This window comes from Crocodylus siamensis, chromosome 7 (genome assembly GCF_052110815.1).
Source record: "Crocodylus siamensis isolate JL-2025a chromosome 7, ASM5211081v1, whole genome shotgun sequence".
NCBI lineage: Eukaryota > Metazoa > Chordata > Crocodylia > Crocodylidae > Crocodylus > Crocodylus siamensis.
Window position 1 is genome coordinate 68,196,140 of NC_143401.1, and position 20,613 is coordinate 68,216,752.

Here is a 20,613-nt window from a genome sequence, read left to right on the forward strand (position 1 = left end):
CACTAAAGTCTTATCACGCTCGTCACCTTAGCAGTTGTTGGACCACTGATGCCACAGCTTGACTAATTTTTCTCTCTTGAACCTTGATGGCACGGATGCTAGATTCATTGCGGCCATATTTACGTGCCACGTTGGAGACCGACATACGATCTCTCATTAAGTCCAACTCAGCCAGTTTTTCCTCCAGCATTGGAACAGATAGCTGTTTCTTCAGTTGAGTACCAGATGAAGTAGTTAGCTTGTGTTTAGGGGCCATGTTGTATGAAAAATATGTATCTTTAAACACTCAGTGCGGTGAGATGCTCACACTGTGAGAGGCACGCAGGAGCTGAGACCAACTGAGGGAACAGCAGTTTCATGTCTCCCATCTCATGCTTACTCTGGGGCATACGCTCACTGAGTGGAATGGTGGGTGGAATCGCATGCACTATTTAAATTGTTTTTCTCTTTTTTTTTTTTTTTGGCTGAGCGCGTATAGTTGAATTCGCTTAAGTTAAATGCGTGTATGATGAGACTCCATTCATTAGTCCAGCATAAATTTTCAGGAGTTGTGTACTACTACTAGTAGTAGTTCCTGATACTTGGGATGCAAGTATAATTAAAAAAAATATCCATTTAACATCCTCTAATCAGAGGCGATCCGAGCATAGTGCGGGGCCCTGGAGAAATCAGCCCATGTGGGGCCCTGCCCCCCACTCCAATCCCATGGGCCCCAGACCTGAAGAAGCTGCTGCCAGCATCTGGCAGGGGGGAAACAAGCAGCTGGATGTGGAGCTACCACTCCACCTAGCTCCGCTCTGCCGCTGCTCTACCCAGATCTGTGGGGCCTGGGGCGGTCACCCTGATTCAGCTCTGCCTCTGATTATATTGGTTAAATGGTTAACCAATAACACATACATAGTTCTGGCTGATGGCTGTGGAGCCCTAGGCCAGCCCCTGCCCTGCCTTGCTGTGGCGGAGGTGTTGCAGCAGTCTTCTTGGAGCAGCACAGGGAGCTGGGGTCTGCGCACAGATCCGCTGGGGGACAGCTGCTACTGGAGCTGCTTCCTGGGGCCTTTTAAGGAGGCAGTGGGGGTGGAGGTGGCAGCAAACCCTGCCAAACATCACAGCCCACCTGTGGATGGCAGCAGTAGGCAAGGGGCTTTCCTCACTCATTGCAACCACCAGGGCACTGGGAGGAAGGGTGGGGATCAAACTGGCTATGGATACTAGTCTCCCCTCACCTCTTTTCCTTGCTTCTTCCTCTTGCCCTGCCACCTTCCTGTTCCTGCTGGAGCACCATGAGGCTTCCCTTCTCCCCCCTTCCCTGCCAGACTGTGCCCTGCTCCCCATTATATAAGATAACCAGTAAGCTATAACCAGTTATCACTGGGCTTATCGGATTCATTAAACAGTCAGTCGTTTAACCATTCACATCCCTAGTTCCTGTGAGTCAGGAGAGTATGTTTCTGTTCCTTAGTTTGTTGCTGATTTACTACAGAATCTTGAGCAGGTTGCTTAATTCTTCCATGTTTGACTTCATCCTTTTGTTAAATTCTTTGATTTTATATTTTTTTGATGACGGGTGTTATGTCAGAGCAAAGTGGATGTATTCAGGATGCCAAGTATACCTGCTATTACTTCATGTTTTTCTTCCGATTTTTTTTTATTTAGTTTTTTTAAACTTAAATAACAACACAAAGATTTAAAATGCCTTTTTCTGTAGGCTAAAGAAGGATTTGGCTTGATTGTGGCAAATGAGTTAATCTAAATTTTATTCCAATTGAATAGGGTTGATAACATGTTTCTTTACAAAACTGTTTTTTAATTACTGTAAAAGTAGAAGTTAAAGTAGAGTGAATAATGTGACTTACTCCCACATGTAATTGCCTGATTTTTAATAGGACTTAAATAGTCTCAACACTTTCGACTCTGGGCCATAACTAAGCCAATATGGGAGGTTTTAAATGTTCTACTAGATTTCTTCCTTTATCTCTCTTTTTTTTACCCTCTAAAATAGGTAACTGAAAATAAATTTTAAAATTTCACTTGCTGGTTTTTTTTAGGCTTCAGAAAGAAATCAACAGCAAAATGAAAAGCTCAGCAATTAAGAGAATAACAAATGAAATTATCAAGTCACCTGAAGATAAGAGAGAGTATCGTGGACTAGAACTGGCAAATGGCATTAAGTCATTGCTTATCAGTGACCCCACCACAGATAAGTCTTCGGCAGCACTTGATGTACATATAGGTATTTAATCCACTTTGTATTCAGTTTTACATTGCAAATAATTACTTCTGTTCATTTCTATGAAGAAAAATCTGACCTACTTTAGGGACAATGATGCATGTAACCCTTTGACTGGTTTAAACCTGAAGCAGACAGACATACACAGTTGCTAAGCTGGTTTAAATATTTCAAAATGATACCTGGAAAAGCAAGTATTATTTTGAATTGGTTCACTATTATCTGTAGACTCCAAGCATCCTGTGACATGGGTCTGGTCAGTTCTCCAGGCATCATATGCTATTACATCAGGTCTCACCCCCTGCCCAACTGTGGCTCTGGCATGTAGCCAGATCTCTACTGCCCCATTTTTCTTTTTGTTTATACTTTTTATCTTTTGCACTGCTTGTTCTTTAAAAGCTATCCATTTAGCAACCAGCTGTGTCTTCATTCCAGATTTGACTGCAGACCTTCATCATGCCTCCCCCACACCCCCCAAGCCCTTGGAAACCAAAGGTGTGGGTCTAAGCTGTCTCCAATTCAGGTTGCTTCTCAAATGCTCAACTGATACCCTGTGTTTCAGGATTTATAGCAATTTCTCAGTATTTTTTTACTCAGCTTTATAACAGCTTGTCTTCTGGACAAACATCCCTTCTATTTATGATTATGTAGTGTGTCTGAAGAAACCCCAACAATGGCTTGGGAATAGAGTATTTGGAAAGTGTTTAATGTATCTTTGGCTATCCTTTTATAGAGTATAGCTACTACAGACAAAAAGAAGCAGCTAGAACAATGTTACCTGCCAGATCTCCACAATGTACATAGGGCATGTTCAGACATTCAGTTTCTCCTGGGAGCATTGTTCCTTTCCCAGGAGAAACTGTGAATGTACAAATGTTTAGGAGTCTCTTCTACCAGCAAAATAGCTCCAGGAGAAAAATAACCTGGAAACTTGCAGGAGTGATTTATTCCTGGTTGTTTTTCCTGAGAGACACCAAGTGTACGTACGTACATGCTCTCTTTTAAGAGAAGCCATAGCACAGTCCTTTAGCATCCCAACATGCTTCGCTCTCATCTCCCTCCCCCCCAGCTTGCCAGGAGACTGTCACTCAATACTCTGCCTTTCCATCTGAGCAGAATGTGCCTCCTTTGCAAACCCATGCTGTGCTGTAGGAGGAGACAGGCTTACATGGAGCAGTCTGGGACAGCCAGTCAGGCCCTTTGCATTTTTGCCATTATGTCTCTGGGTAGACTGAGGGAGCCTGCCAGGCACTCTGAGAGGTAAGCACAGGAGTCCCCTGGCTGCACAGTGTCAGCATTGCAAGGTCTATGGCTCAGCATTTGAATGTCTGTTCAGGGGTTTATGGGCAAGTTTTTTGTACCGGGAGAACAAACTTGAGAGAATTTTCTTAAATCATTTGATCTTAATGTAGTACACAGACCTCAATTTAGGAACTATTTCTTTATATTACTCACAGTATAACATGTTAAACTCTTTAAGTTGTTCATTTTAAGATGCCTTTTTTAACATATGGGTTAACTACCTAGTACTCTCTGTCTGCAGTTGAGCAGAATTTTATAACTACAGAATTTATGTAATTCACTGATGGTGTAAGTAGACTTCTAATAAAACTTTAAAAAAATCCTAAACATTTTAACATGATTTATTTGAAGTGATTTGGTTTACATATTCCCCTCTCCCCTTTCCAGGTTCATTATCGGATCCCCTAAATATTGCTGGGCTTAGTCATTTTTGTGAGCATATGCTGTTCTTGGGAACTGAGAAATATCCAAAAGAGAATGAATACAGTCAGTTTCTTAGTGAGCATGCAGGGAGCTCAAATGCATTCACGAGCGGAGAGCACACCAACTATTACTTTGATGTGTCACATGAACACCTAGAAGGTGCCCTGGACAGGTAAATGTGTTTATTTCTGATTTCTGTTTTTTTTTTTAATTTTAGTTGGTCTTTGTGATACCTCTGAATTATAATTATATATGAACCTTTGATTGATAGCATTAGAATTTCCATTATTTTGGACAGGGCTGGCAGCACCATCTGTTAAGGCTGTCAGATGCTTTCCCAATATGTCATGTTTTCAACTGTTTGTAACTTTGTCTAACTTTAATCACTTGGATTGAAAATTTCAAGAGATAATATTTTTTAAGACCAATTTGTAAAATTTGCACTGGAAGCCTGTGGGGGGAGGCTGACACTGAATGAGAAGTAAAGACCAGTGGAGTTGTGAGGTGGACAAAGGAGAAGGACTGTGGTGGTGAGGAACCAGGGTACTGGGGGGAGAACTGGGATAGACTGGGAAAGAAGACAGTCTGAGAAACGTGAGTAGTGAGGACACAAATGAAAACTGAGGGGAAAGAAAAGCTAGCAGACAAAGAGCTGAGTGAGGAGGAGTGTAGCTGTTTTGGAAAAAACTGGAAATGAGTGAGGTGAACGTAGAGCAAGGGGACACTGGGATGAGAAATTCAGAGTGGTAGATTGGGACTGGAATGAGCAGAGGCATAAGTAGTAAGATCTGACTCGTGGGCAAACCTGGTAGACCCTCATGTTCCCTTAATAGTTCCCTCTGCCTCCTTCCCCTATATATCGGAAGTGGGGAACACAGACACACACACCTCTGCTGCTTGAACTAATGGACTAACCATTAGGTTTCCTCTGTGAATGTGGTCAGGTTACTTAAACCAGTGGTTCTCAATCCTTTTTGTACCACACCTCTATTGTAAACATCGTTGGCCAGTTCCAACCCTATGCCCCTCACTCCTGACTTGCTACCTCCTGCTTCAAGGCCTAGCCCCCTAGTGTGCGGGGCAGCGGGTGGGTGTATGGGTTAGGGAAGGGCCCAAACAGCCCTTTGCAGACTGTAACTCTGCTAGCCTGCAAGGGAAAAACCATGGCTTCCCATGTTTTTCTTCTTTAAAAGAGAATTTTTAAAGTTTGTTTGCAACCCTTTCATATATTTTTGCAACCCACTGGTAGAGAAACACTTACTTAAACCACAGTAATTCACTTTTCACAGGGATTCACTGTTGTAAGTTCTTCATTTTCTGGGTCTTGGAGCTCTTCTTTCCGAAAGTATGGAACTCATGCAAATGAAACTGAAGTCAATGGGAGTTGTGTTGTTTGAACACGTTAAGTGTTATGTGATACTGAGCTCAAAATCATGTCCTAAGTGTCTCAAATTAGGCACGCTAATTTGTAGAGTCAGCAAAGTTAGTAGATACTTTTGAACATAATCTTGCCCTGCCTCTTCCCCATTTGTAAAATGTGAATAACTACACTTATGTTCACATAAGCCTTCCAGGATTTTTGTGAACATAAATGTAATACTTGTGAAGCATTCATAAAATGGTGAGTGCTATTGAAATGCCCTACTGGAAATTTAATAGTTATACCTCAAACCCAAGTTTGAACAGTATATAATGAAAAAGGAATTGGTAATATGTATTACACAAGAAAAAAACAAAACATTTAATAGCTGCTCATTAATTGAGCAACACTTGTTCTACAGTAAAATATATTGTCATGCCTAGGCACAAAGGGGCCAAATTATGATTACATAAGCAACTGTAACTCATACATTTCCTGATTTCTGTGTGCAAGCTTTTGCAACCTCGATGTTCTTTAATATAGTTTTTATAGAGAGTCATGTTACTTCTGGGAAAAATCATGAGTATTATGAATCATTACAAATAAATATTTATTTCTTTTTCTTATTTATCACCAGTGTTGCAACTTGTTTTAAGTTTCTAAAAAAAAAATATAGAAAAAGTGCTGGTTCATTGGTTTTGAAAACATTCTGGACCTGATGTGAGGTACTGCAGAGAATTCAGAGTAGTGTACTTACTTGAACTCAATCTAAACACTGCCCATTAGCTACTGAAACAGTTTGCAAAGATTTTCACGTCTCCTTAAGCTTCATTATTTTGTTTCTCAAAAGTACCTTAGGCCTATAGTAACAGCTTTGAAATTGACAGGAACTAGTTCCCTTTTTTCTTTAGAAGCCTTAATATTAACCACTCTTAATCAGTTTCACCAATTATGTAATTAAACAGAGTAGTTGGGTTACAGAGTAGACAGTGGGACGAAGAGTTCCTATGAATGCAAGAGGTTGTATGCACTGTACTGATATGCAGATAAGAGTTTTTGGTATTGGGGTGTGCTGATAAAGATTTTTTGGGCTGATACCAATGGCCAATTATTGACCACCCTTATCGGCTGATACCAATCTGATTGCTGATATGTAGCCTAACAACTTGGAAAGCAGTGTTCTGTTCAGTGGGAGGAAGGGGCATGGAGGAGAGAAAGGGCACTGGCGGGGGGCGTGCAGATTGAGAGCTGCCACCCCCCCACCGCAATGAGGAAGGCAATGGAGCTGGGGCTGGGGTAGGTGCTACCCACCTGGGACGGGGTGAGCGGCACGTAGGATGGAGTCGGTGACTTATGTAGGGGGCAGCTCCCGCTCTGGCGCGCACCCATGGGGGGCATGTGCCTCCTGGATGTGTGTGTGGGGCAAGGACAGGCTGCTGCTGCATTCTTGCACTCAGGGGCTGCACTTGCCAGTGGCTATGATCGGGTGGGGCAGGGCAGGTGGCGGAGGGCTATGGGGGGGTGCAGAGCCACCCCTGTAGCCTCCTCCCAGCACCACCACTGTCTGCCCCATCCTGCCTGGCGCAGCCCAGTCACAGCCACCAGGAGGAGCCTGGCGCAGCCCCTGAGTGCAAGCGTACAGTGGCAGCCCACCCTTGCCCCCACACACAGATCTAGGGGGCATATGCATGACCGCCCCAGGGGTGCACGCAGTGGTGGGAGCCATCCTCCAGCACAGGCCACTGGCTCTGTCCTGCGCCCTGCTTGGGCTATGCAGCGCCTGCCCTATCCCCTCTCCCTCCCTCACTGCACAGGCCTTGATTTGCGCCCCCCCTCCCCCCCAAATGCCCTTTCCCCCCACAGACTTACTGACTAGATGCTGATCTCCAAGCTGCTGGACTGTACTCTTGGCTGCGTGTGCATGTATGTAGCATTTGTCAGCAACCTTATAGGCCACATCAGCCAAAAAAAGCCAATTGCTGATATTGTCAATTTTTCTTTTTATCAGAGCCAATACGGTATGAATCGATATATTGTTGCACCTCTATTTGTTATGATGTAAGCAGATGGGTAACAAATAGGGACTGGCATTGATGTGCAGTCAGGTGAATTTTTTCTTATCAAATATGCATGTAAATGATTACACTATAGTTAAATTCATGAAAACTGTTAAGTCTGCTAGGGGAGAACCATAATCTTCCTGTGAAAGTTGTTTTAAAATAATATTCAGATAATATTTTGACTGACCTTGCAAGATGTCTTCCAGTAAATGAAGTCTTTGTTTTAACCACAAGATTATGTGATCTGGATCAAAACATTTAGGATGGTCTCCAAAGACATAATGAATTAAATGGGAAGTCTTTCTATTGACTTTAATGGACTTTAAGTAAAGGCCCCCATAAAACAGGGATAATATTTTCTTTCCCCACCTTTTGTTCCTGGCTGCTACATATATTAAAAAGAATGGTCCCAGGGGGCAAAGACAAAAGCCTAATATAATTTGGATCTGATCTCTGTTGGGGCTGATAGGTGCAATCATATCACAAAATATGCCTAACAATTTTCTAATAAATAAATCATTATTTATAATTTACAGGTGGAGTAACTGAAAAATAGAGATTAAGTGACTTGATCACAGGCAAAGCCAGGACTAAATTCACAGTTCTTAGCTTTTAGTTCTACCTACTTAATTAACAAATTCAAACATTCATTTAGTTTTCAGAAGATAAACTAGGTTTTGTTCTTATTTTTTCCTGTGCAATAAACTGAATTAAGGTAACATTTACTTGTGTAAAAATTTTTTTAGGTTTGCCCAGTTTTTTCTGTGCCCACTGTTTGATGAAAGCTGCAAAGATAGGGAAGTGAATGCTGTTGACTCCGAGCATGAGAAGAATTTAATGAATGATGCCTGGAGATTGTTTCAGTTGGAAAAGGCTACTGGAAACCCCAATCATCCCTTCAGTAAATTTGGAACAGGTTTGTCAGAATATAATCATCCATCCATTAGTGTTGGTATAAAATACATTTCTCTTCATGCCTGTTTGTTGTGATGCTTCATTATGTTTTCCACATCTTAGATTTAAAAGAAAAAACAAAACAAAACCAAGCAAACAAGCAGAAGAGCTAGATAAAACATAGGGAAGAGTATGATGCAAGAGTTGGAATTCACCAAGGTTCTGTCTTTTATGGTTGTGATCATTGCTACTGTAGATACTTTTTAGAAATGACTTGGGATGAGTCTTAACAATTTGGGACTGTAATCATTGTGACATACATAGGATGAACTGTTTTAAATTACTGTCAGCTAAAAGCCTTGCTAACAACCTAACACAAGAAAGCTGCATAACATTTTCATATTAAATTGAAAATCTTTTCAAAGCTCTGTGGCATTTAATGGATACAAGCATCAAGACAATCTAAGCATTGAACATGGTGGCCATAGCAGCAGACAGTTGTGAAACTTAAGCCTTGAATAAATATGCTGAGTTGGTTGCTCAAGTTTTTTGTTTTGTGAGTGCTCTTAAATGGCTAAAGGAACAAATGACATAATCTTTTCAAAAACATATTGGTGTTGGGATAGTAATCAACTATTTTTTTCCATTAATGTAAAAATACAAAAGGTTTAAGTTGCTGCAGCGGTTTGATTAGATTTAATTAATAGAATTTCCCTTCCTACATTTCACTGCAGAGCATTTTTAAGAATATCAAGGTAAGTGCAATAGGCCCTTGCCAAGATTACTTGGAGGGTGTATCGACTTTTTTTTAGTAGAGGAAGGACTCTGAAGTGGGAAATAGGGGGAAAAAAATAGAAAAAATAGTGAAGTCATTTCCTATCTGATTGGGGGGGGGCTAGAATTAGATCTGTCATTAATTTATAATAAGGAAAAGCAGATTTTATGATCTTATGGCATATCTGTATAGGGAACTTGCTGTGCCTGGCAGCAGCACTTTCCAGTACAATTCTGGCAGTAGCTCAAATGGAGCAGAATGAGAATCAGTAGAGCCACCTTTCTGCAATGCTGTTTACAGACTTTAATAGTAACCCTTGCAAACCAGTAAGCAGCAGTGCTGGAGTAAATCATGTTAAATCCTGTGCAGGTCAAAGATGTCCATAAAAAGGTTGCAGAAAATGTTTCTTTGAAGTTTAGGGACATTCTTCTTAGAGTAGCTCTGTTTTGCAAAGTTACCAGACTTTTGGATGCTTCCAGATACTTGGTGCTTGTTAAGATCGGAATCAGTTTTTTTTAAATAGAGGACTAAAATATGCTGAAATTCAGTAGTAATTATATTAAAAATTGTAGTGCTCTATATTACATAGAACTAGTTTAGACACTGAATTTGCCATCAGATACTTCTGAAAATACAATTTTGTATATATGACTGATTTAAAAAACAAAACAATAACCAGGTCCTTAATTTTAAAAACAGATGTAATGCATACAGGGCTCCCAAATGCCACCTCTCATGTAATGCTGTATCTTTGACAGCCCTTTCTTTAGTCCTACAGACCAAGTGAGACATCATGAAATCTCCTGGGCTGCAAGAATGGGTGTCATTTTTGCTGTATTAGGTCATCTGTGGAACTTGCTCTGCCAGCAGTCTTCCTTGTGATGCTCCTGTGCCGGACAGGCATTCTAGTCCTCGAGGTTTCCTTTCAGTGTAGTTAGCCTTTCTTCAGCTTTCCCATGTGCCCAGCACCCAATTAATGCAAGAGCTCAAACAGTACATTTGCTCTTATGTCCCCTAACAGGCCTTGTATAGTCACCCTAGACACCCTCTGACAGTTGTCCACTAAAGACCATAGTACAGTAGTAGCACAGTTGTAAAACAATAATAATTTAGTTCTTTAACGTGTTCTTCCCAATCCGGTGTCTGTTTTGTGGGCTTAGGAATGGCAGAGTCCATAGATCCTGTAACTGCAGCCTGGTGTTTGTAAAATTTAGTAAATTGCTGTAACAAAGGAAAAGAGAGACTGGGGAGAAAATATGCAAGCTTTTTATAACAAATAACTTGCAAAGAGAAATTTATATTTGCATACACGTGCCTTTAGAAATATGCCCACTTTTATTTCAGATGTCACTTTTTTAAAATTAATGCAATAAATTTGATGTCATGAACTCACTTAGCTTCATGAAGGTTTGACTGAATGCATCTGTAACATCTGGAACAGACTGATGTATATATTGTTTACTCATTGCTCCATTTAATTTGTGGTAGTTGCTACTGTGTTCCAAGGGTTTGGTAAATCAGTCTAGAAAGCATTTTGTAATGTACGTCTTCCTGTTGTTGTGCATACTATGTTAATCTCTTCCTGTGTTGCACTTGTTTTTCTTTTGCCTTTGCCACACCTTTTCCTCTGTGAGAGATTACTGTGTTCTGTGAATTGTCTGTGCTTAGGTGCACAGTCAGACTGGTCTTAAGAGTTGACAAAAAGAATAGCAGTTTGCATTTTGAACTTTATCTTCTATTTTCAATCTTGCAGAATCATGGCAGTGAGAAATGGAGTTGACTAAAATCCAGCTGTGGATTAGTTGTTTTTCACAGATTTTCCTTTTTCACACTTAGTGTTGCACCAAAAAATAGCCCTGCTTTAACATCAAACTCAACTATTTCCTTACAATAAATATTGCTAACAGTGTTTATATATAAAGTCTTCAAAAACCAATACTAGTGACTATTTAAAAGAGAATTTTGGATTCCCACTCTTGCCTGAAAGACTTCAGTTTAGAGATTTAGTTAAAGGGCCATCTTTCCTCTTACTTTTTAGAAGAGAGACCACAGTGAGAACAAAAGAGCAGACTGGCTCTAATGAGCCGGGAGGGCCTTTTAATCAGTAGTTTAAGATTTTATATGCCCTTAATAAAAAAAAAAAAAGTCTCTGCCTCTAGAGCATAGGTTAAACATATATTTTATATTTATAAATTATGTTTATCCTATTCTATTTAGTTTACAGATTCATATAACTTGTAGCAGTCTAAAATACTAAATATTTTTGTGGCTTTTCTTTTGCCTTCCAGGGAACAAATTTACATTGGAAACCAGACCAACCAAAGAAGGAATAGATGTAAGACAAGAGCTGTTGAAGTTCCACTCCACTTATTATTCATCAAATCTAATGTCTATTTGTGTCCTAGGACGAGGTGAGTGTGTCTTACTTTTATGATAGCTGTTTATCTATGCTAGAAGAGTGCGACTCTTATACAGTTATAATTATTCTCTTACAGAAGTCAATCAAACATGCTCAAATCGGGTAAGCCTTTTTCTCTAAAATGTGAAACAAAGGAGGGTAATGTCCTAATCCTTCAAATACGTATCTAATTTTGTGCACTGTGAATAGTCCCACTGAAATCAGCGGGGTTGCTCACTGTTTGCAAAGTTTAATATGTATAAAACTGGAGATTTAAGATTTTAAGTCCAAGTTTACCCCTTGTCACTGTACTTCTGGTAATATTTGCTTTGTAAGTCCTGAGGTCTCTTTTCTCTGTTTTCTTTTTATTTTTTTTTAAGGGGGTTTTTTCTGTAACAGACTTGGTCTGGACTGCTGCCTGAGAGATGAGGTCTTACACCTTGAATAAAAAATGCTTTTAAAATGGCTTATAGAATTTTATTTTAGAAATTTAGATATTTTTTAGCAGCTGTAGTCCCAAGATACCATGCATAATGCATAGCTTTCTCTGATGCATATTTTTTGTGCATCTTAGATCACTGTGGAATTATACAATCGAAGATGGAAGTGCCAAAGTTTTATCTTTTGCCTTCCACAAGCTTAAAAATTAGATAAAGAACCTTTTATAACAGAAGTATTGAGCACTTGAGATTGACTCTGAGGGTGGAAGAGCTTGCTTTGAGCCTCTCATGGTGTTTTACAACAGAAATAGCAAACCTAGCTTTCTTTTAGTGAACAAGCAGGATAAAAAACAGACGGAGAGGGGAAGAATTTCTCTATATAGTAACAAAAATGGTGAATTAAATAATCCAATCCATTAAATTTCTTGCAGGTCACCCTTAACATTATTCTGTCCTAGATTGCATCACTACAAATCTTTCCTTAGACAAAAATCCCATTGCATTTGAAGGATAAATAATGTGTATTTTTTCACATTACTGGTATAATTAATTTAACTTGATTTATGTTTATGTACAAGTCAAGGTCATTTTGTTTCAGGGAAGGTGTTTTTTTCATTTATCAGCTTTACAGAAATCTTTCAAGGATTGCTTTAGCAATTTATGTTTAGTAGTATTTTGAAGCTCATTTTTGATATTTCTAAAATTGTTAACTTTTTTACTCTGAATTTGTAATTGTCCTGTATTATTTATTCAACAATTCATTATGCTGTGTACTAGTACTTTATCTTGTATCAGTTTGCTTTACCTCTTCTTCACAACTTCCAGACTTTGTCAAAAATGCCTGCATCAGTAAAAGAAAATGTTGCAGTATTTTCAGAGTAATTTTTTATTAATTCAGTAGATTAGTAAATCTCTACACTACTAAATTGGGAAGCCTAAAATTATTTTATTTGGAGATTGGGTCAAAATAAACTGTAAATTTCTGAATTTTTACAATTTTTAGTGGGAACTCCCAACACTCAAATTTATTTGATGTTAGTTGCATCCATAAATGTTTTTGGACTGTAAAAAGGTAGAATCAATCTTTTGTGCTTTAAACTGAGGAAGGGAAGCTGAAATCCTTTGGAGTTGCTTTTTAGAATATTGTTGAAATACTTTTGATAGGTAGCTTTCATGTTGCTTGTATGGGAAATACCCATGCAACTACTTTTTATGTAATATTCTTTATCCATGTATTTGTAAAGTAGCTATCATTGTAGGACATAGGTGTCACATAAACAAAATGGCATCTAATTATGACTATAAAGGGGCCTAAACTCTCTACATTTCTGTCGCAGCTCTTTGTCCAAGTGAGATAATTTAGGTGTTTACTTTTCAAGCCTCTATCTTAATGTCTTTGATTGCACATAGAAGGTGTATACCAGTGGTGCTCAACGTGTGGCCTGGAAACCAGATCCAACCTTCGAAGCATTGTCATTCAGCCCTTGGGGCTCCCCATGGGTCTGGAAATTTGGTGGCAGGGGGAGCAATGACAGTGTTAATTGTTCTGGGAGCAAGAACAATTTCCAGACTTGTGTGGAGAGCACCATGGGCTGGATCACATGACCCTATGTGCCACAGCTGGATCCAGTACATGGGGTTGTGCTTGCGGACTGACTTGGCACACCGAATTCATAAGGGACCCAGCCCATGGATTGGCCCCATGTCACCCATCCAGCCTACCGAACTGGATAGCTTGAGCACCCCTGGTCTACACCAACGTGAGTCTGGCAGAAGAACTAAAAGTGGCAAGATTCAGGGTGCTGATGTCTTCTGGCAGAGACTTCAACACTTGGGACTTCCCTGAAAGCACTCACCCCTACCCACAAACCTCATTTTGGTAAATGGTTAGCCATAATATTTGTCATCAGTAAATCAGTGCTTTTAATTGATGATGAAAATTAATATAAACATACAGCATTTAAAAAAACAGCGTTCAGCTGTGCTTTTACTTGAGTTTATGGCCCTAATGCATTTTTAATCTAAAGTGAGCGGTTAAAACATTGCTTATTTTCAAAATTTTGAATAGTAAATGCTGGGAAGGAGGGGGTTGTTGGTTTTTTTTTTTTTTTAATTTATTTTAAGTTTGCTAATTCAGACTTTGTTTTAAAAAAAAAAATCCAGAATAAAAACGTGGTTGAATGTGGTTCAAGAGAAGATCTAACAGCTTTGTGATTTTTTTTTTTAAATAGATCTTCAAAGAAGTAAAACCAGTAACAAGTTTAAACATACAGCGAAGCAATTATGACACAACCTTAGTGCTCAGTCCACATAAGGACTGTAAAATAGAAGCCATCTCAACAGCCATCACCCAGGCAAATTGACCTTGCCCTAATAAGAAAAACAAGTATTTACACACCGTAGCATTTAAGTGAATCATTCCCATTCTTCAGCTGTGCATCAGAACTTTGATATCCCTGTTGAGACCTGGATAATAAAATGTGTGTCCTTTCATAAACAATCCACAAAACCAGCAATGACAATGTTGTTAAGGTCTTGCATTAAAAAAATGAAAGCCTTATGTTAAAATTTAAAAAATAATACATAACCTATTCCTTCTGAAATGTAAGGGAGGAAGCAAACCTAACTTTCAAAAATTATTTTTCTAACAGGAATATCTGAGTCTCAAACCTCTTGATAATGATTATGCTACTCTATTGATTCTTTCTTTCAGAATCCCTGGATGAGCTAACTAGTTTGGTAGTGAAGTTATTCTCAGAGGTAGAGAACAAAAATGTTCCAATACCAGAATTTCCTGAGCACCCTTTCCAAGAAGAACATCTCCGGGTAGGTTGTGAGACTTCCTAGTGTAGCTAAACTAGCTAGTGCAGACCTTAATGCCATGTAGGAACAATAACTTCTTATACTCCCTACTGTTATTTTAATGTACCGTATTTTTCGGACCATAAGACGCACTTTTTTCCCCCCAAAAGTGGGGGGAAAACGAGGGTGCGTCTTATGGTCCGAAGGTGTGGTACCCCAGAACATTTGTTTGCGGTCCCATGCGCCCGCTTACTGTCCGCTGCCGTTCCCATGCTGTGGATTGCTCTGTGTGTGGGGGAAGTCCCGCCTCCTGGAGTCTCAATGTCAGTCAGTCAGTCAGGTCACATGATTGGCACAGCGCACGCCTCCCCTGCGTGTGTGTGTGTGACACTGACAGACTGACAGGATTAGAACGTTGAGACAGGAGGCAGCTAGGTACGGTACCAGGTAACGTGCTTGAGCCTCTAAGTCTTTCCTCATTTGTTAATGGAAGTGATGATGGTTCTTAACACCACTGTTGAGTTTACGCTGTTAAATATTACCGTATTTTGCTTTATTTTAATAAATATTTTAGTATACCGGTACTATTTGGTTCAGAATATTTTTTTTCTTGTTTTCCTGCTCTAAAAACTGGGTGCGTCTTATGGTCAGGTGCGTCTTATGGTCCGAAAAATACGGTATGTCTGTTTGCAATATAGGTAAGGTTGTATATATGAATGTGAGGAACTGAAAAAGGAAGATTCAAAGAAGATCCGTGTGCTTAGGTGTTAAATCTTGAGTTTAAGATTGTGAATATAAACATTAATCTGCTAATTTCCTGGATTGTTAGTAATTGTATTGATAGGAAATACACTTGAGTAACTTTTAACCCTAAGTAAATGTTTTGTGTGAAGTATATATGTTCATATGTAAAGAATTGTGTGTATATGGAATATATAAGCCTGGGGAGAAAAAAACTGAAATAGACAGAATCTTGTATTTTTTTTTTCTTCTAGCAACTTTACAAAATAGTACCTATCAAGGACATTAGAAATCTATATGTCACATTTCCAATACCAGACCTTCAGAAATACTATAAATCCAACCCTGGTCATTACCTGGGTCATCTCATTGGACATGAAGGCCCAGGGAGTCTTTTATCAGAGCTCAAAGCTAAAGGTAAGCAAGGTAAAAGGTAAACAGCAAAAATGTGTTCCATAAATAAATATATGATGGAGCCTTGGGACAATGTTTTTAAAAATAGTGGTTTTGTTTGTAAATATTGATGGCCAGTCCCGACCCAGTAAATAGTTTAAGTAGAAAACAGCCCCTGCCACTCCCTCTTCCCCTCCTAGGCCTGCTGGTGTCCTTCACTCCCAACCTGCTACCCCCTGCCACCAGGACATAGCCCCCTAGTTTGTGGGTGGGGTGGGGCAGGGGGGGTTGAGGCATATTCCCTCCCAGATTTGTGCACTCAGAACAGGCATGGGGCTGCAGTGTGGTTGGACCAGCATGGGCAGGAGTTGCCTCGGCAGCCCAGTGGGTGGGACCTGGCATGGGAGAGTGAAGCAGGGCAGTAAGACTCATTGCCCCTGGGACCCCTGTGCCAGACATGCCACCAGCAGCACAAGGAATAATGGACTGGAGGGTAGGGGGAGTGAGCTGTGCTGCCCTTACCTTCAGCTGCCAGCCACATGTGCACTGGGCTGCAGCTCTACCCTGCACCATGGCCCAGCTGCTGCTGCTGCTCCACTGAGGCCTCCCACACTGCTTCCCTACTCCTCCTCCCCTCTGAGGTTAGAGCCACAGTGAAGGGAGCAGTGGTGGCTGAGCCATGGTGATGAGGTAGAGCCACAACCTAGCAGGTCAGCAGCTGGTGGCAGGAGGAAGTGGGGGAAGTGAACACCACCCCCACCCTCTCCCATTACTCCTTGTGCTGCTGACAGCATGACTGGTGTGTGTGTGGGGGGGGGGGTTAGGGTTAGGGTTAGGGTCAGGGTCCTGCTGCTGGGCTGTGGAAGTGGTGGCTCCTGCCTGTGCCAGTCTGGGCAAGCTGCAGCCCTGTGCCTGCTGGGGGCACGCAAATCTTGGGGGGGCATGTGACCACCTCAGCATGTTGCCTGTGTCCCTCCCATCCCCTTTGTGTTGCCTATCCCCCCTACCCCGACTTGCCTGGGGGGAACTGCAGGAGCTGCTTTCCATGCTACCTGGCTGCCACCTGCATGTGTGTTTGTGTATGTGCCCATGGCACCTCCTGCCTGATTGCCCTCCTCTTGCTCTCCCATGCCCCAGGCAGCCCCTTGCAGGTTGGAACTCTGCCAATCTGCAAGGGAAAACCTAAAATTTCCAATTTTTTCTTCTTTAAAGGAGAATCCATTTTTAAAGTTTGTTTGTGACCCTTTCATATGTTCTTGCTACCAACTTTTGAGTTATGACCCACAGGTTGAGAAACACTGTTCTAAGATGGTCTTCAGTCTTATTCTCATTTCTCAGATAGATGCCATAATATTGAATATTATTGTTGGGATGTTTTATTCTTATGTAATGTTTTTCAAACCTTTCAGACATTGTCCTCACTTGTTCCTTGTGCTGCTGATATTGTGGCTGTTAGGAGCTCCATCTATAAGCAGAAGACCAAAATAATGTGTCTTTTACTCTTTTGGTTTGTTTTGATTTACTCTGGTAATATGGCAAATTATTAACTGCAAAAACTGCATTTTATTGCGTATCATCCACAATTCCTTATTATAGTATACAGCTTAGAGATCCATTATTGCCAGAGTTGCAATTGATGTCCATAAGTGATTGCACAAAGATAAACATTCATATTCCTTTATGATAATTCTACATACTGTTTTTTCATATGAAATATTTACTTACCTGTGTTATGTGTTCCTGATTCCTATGCCTGATAGAACCTCTTGTTTCTCCCTACTTGGGAGGCCAATGATCTGCCTTAGTTCTTTTGGGCCTTCAGTTCTTTGCACATGATGCTTCTACATAGTAACTGAGAGCTATTGCCTTTAGGATATTATAATTTATAGAAATAGTGAGTTGAGAAAAAACAAATGCAGATAAATAGTGTTCTATTCCCAGAATGGATTGGGTTAAACTTAAGGAAGGGGGAGATGAGAGAGAGGCACTGGCAAAAGGAGTCCACAATGCCAAATTTTAATGAATAAATAACCAGTCCAGCAGCAACAAAGCAAGTCATGGGTTTGTATAACCAATGTTGACATTCCTCCTTGAATCAGAAGGAGCAATGGCTAAAGGAACTTTGTGGTCTTCTGATCTCTTGGGGAAACTTGAGGTTGCAAAGAAGAGATAAGGAATGAGGACATTGCTGACCTCTTGTTACATGTTGAGGAGATGGTCCTGACTCCAGTTTTCACTAGATATCTTATTGGAAGAGCACAACACTTATGCAGAATCTCGAAGGGACTCTTTTTTTCTTTAGCTTCAGTTGATAGGGAGGCAGGCCAGGCAGTTCCTCTTCTACATGTGGGGCTCTCAGTTTGGTCTGCTGCAGGAATGTATATGTTTCTGATGGGACTCTCACTGACCTGTTAGTCATGGAGCACCTTGCTACTGTTGTTCTGCTACATGGCAGAACAATCTCTTGGCGTATCCCTCAAAGTAATTTATTCCAATGGGTAGTATGCTGAAAGGTACGTCACACTTGGTTTACAATATAAAGCTCTTTCGGCAGAACTCAAGTTTGCCAATGGAATTTTGCATATGTTTTTACCAGTGACGTTTCCTCATCTTCCAAAGCAACTTAGGCTATCTGCTACTGTATGGCAGTTGGAAGAAGCCTTGTGTGGACAGTCCCACACCTTTGTCAGCCTTAGCAATTTTTCAGAAGCAATCCCACAGTGCCTTGTGCTGCCTGCTCTGGACACAAGTTTGAACTCCATTGGCCAAAATGTTAGCTACTGGGAAGCCTAGCCCCTCTTTAAAATTTCTGTGCCATTTTGAAACTAGTACCATGCATGGGAACAGACCACCATAATGTTCTTTGATTATTGCCAGGTGAGGTGGGTAGAATGAAGTTTAAACGAGATTGATAGTTTTATCTACAACTAAGTTTTATATACTATTCTGCAAAGAAAGTAGCTGGGGAGGGGAGGAACCGGTAGTAGGTTTGCATGAAAACTACTAGACCGCTTAGAAGTCCAGTCCTCTTTCTTTTTTTATGAACTTATCCTGTTTTTGTGGGGTAATAAGGGCATATTAGGATTTTGCTACTGATGCAGGTTGTTTATGCCCTTACACACCCCACTGCTACCATGACATCCTTCAGTCTTGGGTTTGCCTTTTGAGCAACACAAATGCTGGATGTAGTCTGTTGTAGTAGAAACGTTCTGTCCATTAAAAATGAAGCGCATGCATGAAGAATAGCATCTCATGCCTCCAGCATACCTTTTCATACCTGACTGGTACTAAAGGGGACACAGGTGGTGTTCTCTTTGATCCTCCCAGTCTTGGGGTATGGGCTGAGGAGGGAGAGGAGGATCCAGGTAGTTAACCAAAGACTGTGGCACTGGTGTCATCAGGAAGGCTTTGGCTTCCATGACCACAGCCTACTTTTTGGCAAGAGAGGCATCAAGCTGCTGGGAAGAGATGGCCTCCACCTCTCTCCGCTGGGGAGGAGGCTCTTCTTAGCCAGACTGGCTGACCTGCTCCACCGGGCTTTAAACTAAGCCCACTGGGGGACAGGGGGACTACTGCCACTGCTGGCCCATTGAGCAACTATTGCGAAGCCAGCAGGCCAAGGCATTTAAGGGAGCTCACCCCTGCCCCAGCCCTGGTACAATCTGTGGGCAAGGCAAGAACCCTCAAGGGGACACTTGCCTGCCTGTACACAAATGCCAGGAGCTTGGGGAATAAGCAGGAGGACGAGTTCCTCCTGCTTAACTCAAATAATTACGATGTCATAGGGATAATGGAGACCTGGTGGGACTCCATCCATGACTGGACCACGGGTATAGATGGCTATACCTTGTACAGGAGAGATCGAGTAGATAAAACAGAGGGGGTATAGCTCTCTATGTTAAGGAAAGCTACGCATCCCTGCAAGCTGATGTTGGTGACTAAGGTGGATGACTGGAGACCCTCTGGGTTAAAATCCGTGGGGAACATGGCACAGGGGACACAATGGTGGGAGTCTACTACATACCTCCCACCCAAATTCAAGAGCTTGACAAGGAGTTCTCCCGGGAACTGGGTGAGGCCGTATGCTGCAGGACCATGGTTGTCATGGGTGACTTCAATTACCCGGACATCTCGTGAGAGGATCACTCAGCAAAATCTGAGCTTCCTCTTGTGTGTGGATGACCTCTACCTGACTCAAGAAGCCTACAGGCCAATGAGAGGTAAAGCGCTGCTCGACTGGGTACTGGGGATGACTTAATCAGCGACCTAGTGATCGATGGGAAGCTGGGTGACAGCAACCATGAGCTGATCACCTTCACCATCTGCCGTAAAGCTGGCAAGTCAGTCAGCAACACAGAAGTCCTTGACTTCAGGAAAGCCAACTTTGACAAGCTCAGGAGTCTTGTCAGTGGGGCCCTAAGGGACCATGACCCCAGGGGGAGGGGAGTTCAGGAAGAGTGGTTGCTTCTCAAGGGAGTGATCCTCAGTGCACAAGATAATACTATTCCATCTCAGAGGAAAGACAGCAAGAGGGCACAGCAGCCCCCCTGCTCTCCGGGGATCTAGCAGACCGGAGGCTAAAAAGAAAGACCTATAAAGGATGGAGGATGGAATTCACTTCCAAGGAGGACTATTCTGCACTGGTCCGGTCCTGCAGGGAGCAAACCAGGAAAGCCAAGGCTGCAACTTAACTCCGACTAGCTTTGAGCATCAAGGACAATAAAAAGTCCTTTTTCAGATATGTGGGGAGTCAGAGAAAAAGCAAGGGCAATATGGTACCCCTGCTGAACCAGATGGG

The 20,613-nt window shown here is 41.4% G+C and overlaps 1 protein-coding gene across 6 annotated transcripts in view; it reads left to right on the forward strand.

Annotated features, from left to right (window-relative positions):
- Positions 1–20,613, forward strand: part of IDE (insulin degrading enzyme) — a 113,300-nt gene that overhangs the window by 17,509 nt on the left and 75,178 nt on the right. For all 6 annotated transcript variants that reach the window (XM_090057102.1, XM_090057103.1, XM_090057101.1 and 3 more), the window contains exons 2-7: positions 2,046–2,230; positions 3,917–4,124; positions 8,119–8,288; positions 11,330–11,452; positions 14,593–14,705; positions 15,677–15,839. In XM_090057102.1, the coding sequence (XP_089913228.1) occupies positions 2,071–2,230; positions 3,917–4,124; positions 8,119–8,288; positions 11,330–11,452; positions 14,593–14,705; positions 15,677–15,839 (937 nt within the window). In that variant the 5' untranslated portion in view covers positions 2,046–2,070. The remainder of the gene's footprint in view (positions 1–2,045; positions 2,231–3,916; positions 4,125–8,118; positions 8,289–11,329; positions 11,453–14,592; positions 14,706–15,676; positions 15,840–20,613) is intronic.